Source organism: Zeus faber (genome assembly GCF_960531495.2).
Source record: "Zeus faber genome assembly, chromosome: 6".
NCBI classification, from domain to species: Eukaryota; Metazoa; Chordata; class Actinopteri; order Zeiformes; family Zeidae; genus Zeus; species Zeus faber.
Window position 1 is genome coordinate 28,926,204 of NC_137201.1, and position 11,492 is coordinate 28,937,695.

At 45.4% G+C, this 11,492-nt stretch overlaps 1 protein-coding gene across 1 annotated transcript in view; it reads right to left on the minus strand.

The window, feature by feature from the left end:
* cttnbp2 (cortactin binding protein 2) overlaps positions 1-10,241 on the minus strand; it is a 65,198-nt gene extending 54,957 nt beyond the window's left edge. The window contains exons 1-2 of the mRNA XM_080001723.1: positions 9,991-10,241; positions 4,557-4,664 (exon numbers count right to left, since the gene is read on the minus strand). Of these exons, the coding sequence (XP_079857849.1) occupies positions 4,557-4,664; positions 9,991-10,140 (258 nt within the window). The 5' untranslated portion in view covers positions 10,141-10,241. The remainder of the gene's footprint in view (positions 1-4,556; positions 4,665-9,990) is intronic.
* Between the last annotated feature and the right edge of the window lie 1,251 nt (positions 10,242-11,492).

Sequence of the window (11,492 nt, forward strand, 5' to 3'; positions counted from 1 at the left end):
TTTGCGTGTGCGGATAATAACAGAATAAATAGTGTGGCGGTCACAGCAGCAGAACGGGGGCCTATTTCACCGAAACACATATGGGATATTTAGCCTAATGGAGAGAGAGGGAGAGAGAGAGAGAGAGAGAGAGAGAGAGAGAGAGAAATGTAGAGATGCGGGGAAATAGATGACATTAAAAGAGTAAAGCTTACTGAGGGATGCACACGGTCTCATACCGCAGGGCTAGGAAAGAGAGAGGGACAGCGAACGAAAGAGGAGAAAAAGCGAACCAGAGAAAGAGGGACGGGGGGGGGGTAAAAGAGAGGATGGACTTCACAGAGGAATAAGGGATGAGTGACAGGGGACAGCGGAATGGCCGCACGTTAAAAGATTGGAATGACGCTCTGAGGTCGTTGATCTAATGATATCTGATGACGCCGCTCGGTGTCAGACACGCGGATAACGGTGCTTTGAGACCACGCTACTACCTCAATGTCACCAAAGGACGACGTGACACAGGGACAGGCAGAGAGAAAATCATGTTTGGCCTTCTGAATAAAAAAATAAAAAAAAAAGACGAAAAAAAAAACAAAACGAAAGAAATACAGCAGCAGGCAGGATTTGGCTGAACATCTAAGGACTAATACAAATGTATGACCGCCTTGCCAAAAGTGTCTTTTTCCACTTTAACTCTTCCCTGTCGCCATTCTTAAATGCCCCATCCAAAATGACAAAACCGCTGCCGTTTAACTGAGAGCACCAAGCGCCGTCTGGGATGTGCCGTGTCACGCGATGACGATGCAGTGAGGAAATGACGCGGTGACAACCTGTGACCAGTCTGCAATGTTTTCACGTGACCTTAACGGGGGTGGAAAAAAAACCTCCTCGCACAAATCCAGCCAGATGTGGATCAAACTTGGACGACAGCGTCTCTGGACTGCCCCGACTATCGTTCGTGTGAGTGGGTTTGCCGGTTTCTGAGTCCCAGACATTTCACCATTTTGTTCTGAACAAAAACAATAGGGTTCCTGCCATTTGGGCTGGACCCCTAACTATTGCCCAAGAGGTCTCAGGTTGAATCTCTGCAGCAGCCACTGTGATTCCTATCTCGGATTCCCGACGTCTGCCCGCTTCTGCCCTGAAAGTCAGCATGGATGAATTGGCTAAAAGCTTTTTGATGCAAAAATGACAGGAAGGTCCTCTGTGCTTTGCAAACAAACGATGATATACCATTTTCCAAACATATACCATCTTCCAAACAAGTCTTGTATGGTCAGGCATTTCCTCTTTCCTAAACCATGTTGACAAAAGCACCAACCTAGGCCCTCCCAAAACTCTGCAGAGATTTTTCTGGAAAAATCTTGTACCCTCCACACACATACGCACGACCGTGATATCTGACGGACAAGGGAGGGAGGGCAGCGTGGGGTGCTGTGATGGAGGAATTTTAAACTTCCATCGATTTGCTGTTATAATACCTTATATACAATACGTTTTTAGCAGAGGTTGAGCCCAGCGGAGCTCACCCCTGCTGCCCGCTCCACCCGTGTGTGCGACGCGAAGAGGCTCAGGCTATTAACAAAACTTTAGGAGGACAACCTCGAAGTGGAGTGGCGGCAAAACGTGCCACCGATCCTGACCTAAATACAGCGCTGCAGGAAGGAGAGAGAGAGAGAAAGAGAGATAGAGAGAGAGAGAGAGAGAGAGAGAGAGAGAGAGAAATAAATATAGAGAGAAAGAGACCTACAAGGTTTGTTCAGAAATAACTTGACTTCCCTGCCCGGTGGAGGACACGCAACCTCTAAAAGGAAAACACACAGAGACAGAAAGAAAGACGGATAGATGGAGAGACGGGGGAAGATCCTGGGCTGCCTGGACACCAGATAGAATCATCATTTTCACTCTATGACCACAAATTCAATAAGTCATCCAACGTCGCCCTTATCACCCGTCTACATTACAGTGGCTGTGTGTAATACTTCATTTATTAATACTAAAGGGGGATTTTTTTTTCCCCCCTTTAGTATTAATAAATTGTTATTTATACCTAAGGGGAGGAAAAAAAAAGACCCTTTCTATCCTCCTGTCTGAGTGCAAGGTGAGAGGCTGGCTAAAGCAAAGCTCTGCAATATTGAGGAATTTATTTTTATTTATCGCAATAATTCAAAAGGAAATTACACCTGAAGTCTATAATCATCACAACATATGCTCACACAAAGAAAAATAAGTAAAGCTTTGTATGTATCCTATATGAACTTTATATAAATAAATAATTAAAAAAAAAAAAAGCAAAATGCCTATCCAAGAATTAAAAACAATAATGATGTTAAGGAAGGTGCAAAAATGTGCAGCTTACAACAACCAACGGCACAAAAAATATCATAAAATGTCCAAGGGGCAATGAGAACCGACTTGGTTAAATTTCAGTGGTGTATTTTCAGTCCTTTTGCAATAAGCTGCATTTATTGCAAACTTACCCAGATTAGGGCTGAACAAAAGAGAAAACGCCCCCCAAAAATGACGCCCAATTAAGCGATTTATAAAACGCGGCTTTAACAGAACCTCCGCACTGCCCCCCGGCGAGACCCCGTGCTCCGTCCCGGGCCACGATGCCCTGTGTGGGGCCCGGGACACCTGTGGAGTCTGGGCGGAGCCTCCTGCAAAAAAACGGCGTCTGTTTTTATGCAACATTTTTATAAAAAAAATATTACATTTCTGCTGAAATGCTGCATATTTTTCAAATGTTCATTTTCAGATTCGAACAATCACAAGACTTTCATATCAATTCATGCATCATGCATTCATGCCCTAACACAGATCACATAAGACCACAACAAAAGCCAACACACCACATTAAAACCCGACGCACAGTCGCACACCAGGAGAAACAAAGCCCTGCGGCGAACCAGATTTCAACCACATTTGTTTTGTTCTTTGTTTGTTTGTTCCCACCAACAGTAAGACGTCAGGTCAAAGCAAATGCTTGCAGCTCAGCATATCTCTTCTTTAAAAGGGTTTTAAAATGGGATTGTTCCAGTAGTTGCTAGGCAACAACAGGAGCTACAATCAGTGCCTTTTTAGACATGTGTTTAACTCTGCGACGCCGCGGAGAGGTGTGTCGCTCCATGCTCCACGCTCACACATCCATGTACAAATTTAACTTAATGGCACTTAATGGGAACACGGTGCTCACAGTGAGGGTTGGACGTAGTTAAGGTGTAATGTATGGTTTTTCGGCAATAAATAGGAGCACTCGTCTAAAACGACATTACACAAACAAACCAAGAATGCCAAACTTCACTCTTTGCAAAGAGCGCTCCAGCTCAAAAACCCAGTGTAAGGTTGGCTCCAATTCAGCTTCCGAATCGGTTCTTTAATATTATTTTACACAAAGAATCGGGCTCCTAGATCATAGTCACTGTAGTAGGTCTGGGCAACATTGAAAAAGTCAAACATCACTATATCATTTGATGAATACCTCCATGTTGAGAATATGACTATATTTCCTTGGTGGACTCTTTGTGCTTTCATAAGATACTCGTACATAAGAAATATTTAAGAAACATTAGAGTCACTAGTAATGTAGATATTATGACCAATGAGCTAGAGACATTTATTAAAACAGCCAGAACAGTCTAAAAAGTTCAGAAAAATTGCATAACTTTACTGTGATGAAGCCTCAAAGACATTTAACGATATCAAGATATGACAATCACCAAAACAAAACCCCAGACGATACCCGTTAGAGTAAGCTGTTTGCACCACCGCCTGACCACTGTCTCAGTCCTGGGTTAACAAAGGTAATTAGAGCGGCTGCTTATCTGTGGGCTAATACAAAGGCCAGACACACACCGAGTGTGTGTGTGTGTGTGTGTGTGTGTGTGTGTGTGTGTGTGTGTGTGTGTGTGTGTGTGTGTGTGTGTGTGTGTGTGTGTGTGTGTGTGTGTGTGTGTGTGTGTGTGTGTGTGGGGCTTACACTGCAGCCAGAGCTCCTTCCTACATTCAGATGAAGCCATCTTTTCACACAATGCTGCAGTTCATTAAAACCAGACAGAGATCCTTAATTCTGGCCCACATTTAGAGCTTATCTACCAATCTGAAGTCATATTCACAAAAGCCTTCTTCTCAAAATAGCTTGCACTCGGTTCAACCTCATAATGGCGCAAATACCAGCGGCTGAGCTGCTAATTGTCTGGACAACTGTGGGTGACGGCCCAGAAACAAAAAAAAATCACTTTATGGCAAGTGAGTGCGAAAGTGTGTGTGTGTGTGTGTGTGTGTGTGCTTGTAAGCAGGTAAAGGCTCTAGTGCTGTATGAGTGCAGGTTACATGTTTGCGTGTCATGAGTGTGTGTGTGTGTGTGTGTGTGTGTGTGTGTGTGTGTGTGTGTGTGTGTGTGTGTGTGTGTGTGTGTGTGTGTGTGTGTGTGTGTGTGTGTGTGTAGGCTCTTGAGTAAGAGAGAGGGAGAAAGTGAGCGAGTGAATGAGCTAAAATGAGCATGTTTTGGGGAAATTATTCTTTAATAAAAAATAAAAAAACACAGGGGTGAGGGTAGCGATGGCAGCCGGACTCACTCTGAGGGTTTCGATGACGAGGTCTCGAGCCTCCAGCTCGCCCTCCATGATGCTGAGCAGAGTGAGGAGCTCCGGTTTGCTCAGGTTATCCATGTTGAACTCGCATTTCTGAAACATGGAGCAGAGAACAGCAGGTGAGAGGCGCACACGGAAACACACGGTTCGACGGTTGCGCTCGCTTGGGTGCTATTCTGACGACTGCTCTAGAAACCGCCTAAATGACGTCAGCGTGCGTCGTTGTGTTCTACATCTCTGAACGCCCTGCATCAGTCATTTTTTGTAATAACTTGCAATCTCACCCAGTGTTTCAGTATCATGTCCGGCCAGGGGCAAACGTCATGCTCCGTCGACGGTTTTCGATACCTACACCAATCGCAGTGAAAGGTCCATACATTAAAGGCCTGAGACATAACCGCACGGTGCACCTCCGGCTCCCGTTTACACATGAGGCAAACCCATCAAACACATGGGAGAGTTTCCACTAATAAAAACCCAGCACCAACAGGCTCCACCTCTTTTCAGTCCCCGACTGCTCTCATACAGTTGGGCCCTAAAGTCAGGCTGCAGGTCTCACCCTTCCCCGAGCCCATTATGGCTTGATTACATTTAGCCAGGTCATTAAGCTCGGTTTTGGCGAGCAGAGGCCGCAGGGCCAACGGTGGCAGATAACTGTAATTGGAAGTGACCAGACCACTTTATGCTGCGTCTTGTGTCAATTAAAAGCTTTTTTTTCGGTCTACTGACGAAAAAAAAAAAAAAAAAAAAAAGAAATGTGTATGTTCACTATTAACTTCCGAGTCCACACGAGAGAGACATTCTTTATTTTAGGTGAGTTTGAATTCCATTTCTTTAATATGGTTATATTTGCTGTTGTTGAGCAAATAGCATCTATACATGAAAAATAAGGATTTTATTTTCATCCAGGATTTCAGTTATTTTAAATGCTGCTCACCAATTTCAACATCTACTTTCCTTACTTTTTTGTTTACACATTTGTCAATTGCATTGACAATCCCTTTAAACAGGATCTTTTAGGTTTCGCCTCATGCTTTTCAGGCACTCTGATCACATTCCCCAGCACGACTTCCGAAGCTGGTAGGCCAGCATTCCAAGATGCAGTTTTGGAATCAAATTTTAAGATCCATAAATTACACGGTGTTCATTCAAGACACAGCGCTGATAATTGAGGTGCTTTCAACTCTTGCTTTGACTGTGGCACTACACTTACACTACACTACCCTACACTACACTACACTACACCTCCCTACAGATAGAGGTAAAAAGTGGAACCATGCTGATTCACAGCATCTTGGAAGCCCAGGACTATTTCGCTGCTTCCAATATTTGGAAGCCTGCCATTGGGCTATTTGCTCAGTAAAACATAACTTAACATATCAAAGCAAGACAGTGGAGATAGAGTAAGGAGAGTAAGGAGAAAATAATGGCCCGTCTCTGGTCCACATCAGACATATTGGTACGTGCTCGTCTCACCGATGTTTGGCCGATCCAAGCACGCACGCACGCACACACACACACACACACACGCCATTCTCCAAATCAAAATCTTAGGATTGGAGTCGGGTTGAGATTCTCGGGAGCCGCTGCCTTGTGTGTATCCGTTAGATTCTGCCTTAACACGTGACGTTTTTCATTCCACAGTGAGGGGAGAAGGCTTGATGCTCAAATTGAGCAGCAGCGCTCCCTTAAATGGAGAGGGCCCGTTGGGATGAACAGACCAACACTCTAAATTAACATCAGATCATATCTTCTTTTAAAAATAGTGATGTCGGCCTGAAGGATGTTGCCTACAAAGGCGGTTCGTTTTTTTGTTTTTCAACACAATAAAAAACGGCCCTTTCCTTATAATTGAATACATTGAAACCCATTCCTTTAAACACGTTCAGTTTAGACAAAAGCTAAGCATCTTGCATAAATCACAGCTCAGTTTAGTCAAACTCTGGGCTTTTATCCCCCTAAATCGATTAAGTAAAGCTTGGATATGAGAGCAGAAAAGAGTTCAGGGGATTGATTCATCAGCTCCGAGCCGTCCAATCGATTTCCAGGCGCTCTTCCCAGAAGCCCCTTCACCACAAGGAAAAGCACTCTGAGAATTGGACGTCTCACAACTGAAACTATAGGCTGTCCTGTCATGTGACCTCCAGCCACAGACAACGTGCGCCTCAATCGACACGCATTCAAATACGCAGTCCTTGTCCAGTTCATCAGCGTTGTGTCACTCTGACAAGCCAACCCATATTTGGAAGGCAGCCGCGGACATTTATTACATCACCTCTTTCAGAGGACGTTTTTATGCAAAGCGATGTACAGCGAGTACATGTTTGTTTGTTGTTGAACAGAGCGTAGATCACAGCTATCGTCAGTAAAGCCTTCAACAGCTCGTCCTCCAGTGTTTTACTGGGAATTTTTGAATAAAGATAGCGATATCTATGTGTGTACTCGTGCCTGGTTAATGCAAGACTAGCTGTTCTCCTGACCAGGGATGCACAAACACTGGCACTGATATTAAATATCAGTCCACGACCAGGATGAAATAGGATATAAAAAAAAACAAAAAATGAAATTCCAAACTTGCCGTAACAAACATATCAGAAATTAAAGGAAAGTTGTTTAGATTTCTAACATGTGAAAATGGAGGATTTGTTAATCGTTATGTTCTAAAGACTCGCAGCAAACAGTTAAAGTTTATAATGCTCAGTAAAAATAACGGATTAGACTCGGTTTAGGACTCTGCTTTCACCGCCGAATTGGTATTGGCAGTGAAAAGGTTGAATTGTGCATCCATAATTAAACTGCAGGGCCTCCCGTAAAAATGAAACCTGTACCAGAGCAAATGCTGCCATGATGTGAGGAGAAAGGTAGATCGAGGCAACACTTTTCCAATCCTCCTTCTGCTGTCACCCATGCATCCAATGCGGGGGCTGGTCTATGATGGTGAATGTGGGTGCGGTGACCTGCACAGTGTGCCTTTCACTGGCCTTTGACCCTTGACCTCTTGTCAAACCAAGTGGACTGGTGCCCCAGAGGCCTCTATAGGAAACCCTCCCCCGCCTGTCTATCTGTGGCAGAACAGTAGATCTGGAAAGAGCAAAGTGCTTAAATTAACCATGGCAAGCATGGCATTGCAGTGGAAGCCCCCTCGGTTGATATGGAGAGGGGGTGGCAAGGATATATAGCCCACTGGAGGTGGCTCCTGTGTCTCTAGAGCACCTGTTGGCTTCAACGCTAAACACAAACTAGGTCTGGGGGGCCTGAGGCCAGGCACTGGGTACGCTCAGAGGGAGGTTGGCTGACATGAAACTCCCAACTATGCCCGCTGAGTCACTAAAATTAAGACCAATTTAGAAAGGTGTCCGGTGAACAACCACCCTCTCTACCTCCCTCGACCCAAACTCCGGCTCTGCCCTCCCTCGCTAAATACATCTGCCACCCACTTCTACACCCACACCCTTCCCTGTTTGGACAGCCCACGGCGCCCAAGCCCCTCTGGGAACTAAATGCCTCATTACAGGAAACCCAAACATTTCCTCTTGCCACTTCAAACCCAGATACAGAAATCCGGATCCAAAAATCCATCCAGTATGACGAAACAGGGGCAAAAATGTAATGTTGTACATAGTCAAAGCTGAACAATGATCACTTGGCGGGTCGCCTGTGGTCACTGTCCCTCCCTGTTGATCACAAGACGCCACTCTCTGTTCAACTGAAATTCCATGAATTCTCATACAACGTTTGTAAAGATTAGCATTTGTTGGTGTCTGCAAGGCACATTGTACTCCTTCAATCCAGTGCAGATTTGATTACTATACAACTGCATGGTATATTAACTTTTGACTTTCAGTAGACCTTTTAGTTTCTTTTTGTAGGGGCTGCAGAAGTAGAACTCACAGTATCCGCAGCAGGAGATTGTCTTATTTGTACTACGTACACTGCATCATGTGTCGCAGTACTATTGTGTCAGAACTGCCCAGTACGCAGACGCTCAGAAAAACCCCAACGGAAAACTCTCTCCATCTAGAGTTGATGGTTTCACTGGTGCTTTGCAAGGCCGCTGAGTCACCATTTTAGAAGCAATGAAAGTCAATATTTCAACACAGGACGCTATCGTGAAATCTTCACATTGAGCTTTAAGTGACAAACAGGAGGCCTATGGAGTCTACTGAGTCACGCCCGTTGAGTACGCTTCCAATTGTTCCAATAATACCAATTGACAGCGTGTCATAACGAGTGGACGGGCGCAGACCAGAAACAGGTTCAACATCCCCCCCCTATTCGGGACGACGGCGGGGGTCGAGGCAACAGATTGATTCATTTACCCGGAGGGGTCGCAAGCTGTTGCTTTGGCACGTATGTTGAACCTGCAAAAGGCCTGGCATGGGAAATCACAACTAGCTGTGCGTAAACGTCCCCCCTGAGTACATACTTTCACATGATTCTGTGATCCAGTGGCAGTTCTCTGGTCAAAGTGGAGGAAACTCCAATCCTGTTATCTGCCATTGCTTTATCAGGTCACCCCTCTGTCCAAACGGGCCCTGTTTGGTATAGATTTCTAACGACACGGATGGTGGTCAGGCTTTCAGGGGAGGAATCCTACCGATAGGCTACGGTCAGCTTTCAGAGGAGGAATCCTACCGACGGGCTACGGTCGGCAATGAGAGCGGCGTCCAACGACCCATGTGATCGCATCTATATTTCCACATGCCATACAGGAAAATAAAACCCCCTTCGGTGTCTAGACGCGGGAGCCCTCGGGCCTCAAGTCATTCGGGATTTAAGATGTTCTCACGGTGCAGTGAGATGATAAAAAAAAAGGCCAAAGTCCAAAGGATGCGCAAAAACAGAATGTATTGTATGAATGTATTGAATGTATTAACACACAGACAGACAGACAGACAGACAGACAGACACAGAAGAGAAAAAAACAAGAAAATGCAAATAAATAAATAAATTCACACATACATGTCGACAAAAACTAAGCAAAAATACCATCAAGCATGCCAACTCAATTTCTATAAATGTGTCGTCCTGTCAAACGATAATCAGCAAAGCGATGAGTGCGATGCAATAAACAACGGGTTAACGTTACAACCGATGTCTGTTTTTGAACTGACCATTCATTTGACAACGGCTAAATTAATGAGGATTAAAAACAACGGCGGCATTCCCTCTATCGAGAAGCGCCGGCTTTCAAAGATAAAAACACTATTTTCCATTCCAGGGGGACGCGTACCCTGTTTATCCCCTTCGCGACACGCTGCGCTGGAAGGATTAACGTCGGCGACTCGGTTCTCTCGGCGAAACAGATGCGCGCCACCATTCGTCTCTCTCCGCCTCTCTCCCGTTCTTTCCCTCCCTCCCCGGTCGAGCCCGCGGGATCCGCCCGGACGGCCGCGGCGTTTACAGGTGCGTCTCCTACCGTGTCCACCCCTCCGGACGCCGCGGTGGCCAGGGCTCGGACCGGAGGAGGAGGCTGCTCCCCGCTCGCTGCTGCCTCCGACGCCATCTTCGTCCCGGGCGCTGGAGAGCGTGCGCCGCACACACACACACACCTCACGGAGCTGCGCATCCGGCGCTGCTTTCAACTATGGCGCTGCCCGTGTGCGCGTCGCATGCGGCGGCTCGTTGCTTCATCAAATGTAAAACAACGGGGTGGGAAAAAAAAAAATAACAACAACAACCACAACAACGACGAGAGAAGGGGGAGGATAAAAAGTCTCCGGCTGGACGTGAACCCCCCCGTCGGGCTTCACCGGGAGGTGTGGGAGAGTGGGAGGCGGGGACCGAGGCTCCAGATGCGGCGGGAGGGAGGGGAGGACTGGGTGAGTGACAGCGGCATTTGTGGACCTATTTCTGTCCACACACACACACACACACACACACACGCACGCATACACACACACACACACACACACACAAACACATCTCACCATCCGTGTGACAACAATTGTAGTGCTCCTCGTGACAATTAGCTCTATAGTGCACTTATATATAATCTAAAAGATGCTTATATATATATATATATATATATATATATATACATATACATATACATATATATATCCCATATTGGATAAATAAACAAGTTAATAAACAGTTAGCTACTGTATAAACAGTTAGCTACCACTGCTATGCTGCTGTTGACGGTCAACATTTTTTGGTTTTCTGCTGACAAGTCAGTACATTTCCCGCATGGGATAATGGGGCATTATTAAACTTTGTCAAGCAAACAAAATTGAATCGACAAGCCATGTAGCGACATAGGTAATTTGATGACTTTCATCACGGTTTGCCCAGAGTGAAAAAGGTGCAACTCATCAAGATCCTTGGGTGTAGTAGTTGTAGTAGTATTAGTTGTATCGCTTTGTATTTGGCATGGTATAAAACGTGCTGAAATACAATATCAGACTGAATGTTTAACAATTCTGATTTCTGTGTCAGAACTGGAGTTCTGAATGTAGCTGTGGGTCATGTAATGTACCATGTGTCGGTACATGGTAATGCGGTATTTTTACGCATCGCTGGATATCAAAGCGTTTGATGAAAGCAAGCAGAAGCGGGGAATTTGGATCAAAAGCTGAGTGTTGGTGTTACAAGAGTCAATCCTTTCACTCTCAGCATGCTTATCCCAGAGACGCACAGAGGGAGAACAGGGCCCTCTCAGCTCCCAGATGTAGCATTCAGGATTAGTGGAGGCTGAGCTGGACCATTCAAAATGAGGTTATTCAGTCACTATTTAGGTCAAACATTGCACGACAGTCACTCACTGTTGGCGACGGCGGCAAAACTGTGCTCAGTTTATCAACACACTTCAACAGAATGTGCTCTTTTCAACATACCCAGCTTGAGAAATACTCTATTTAATTGGATTCCAAGTTGGCCCACTTTATTTTTTTGAAGAACCCGGGCTTTTTTCCTGCA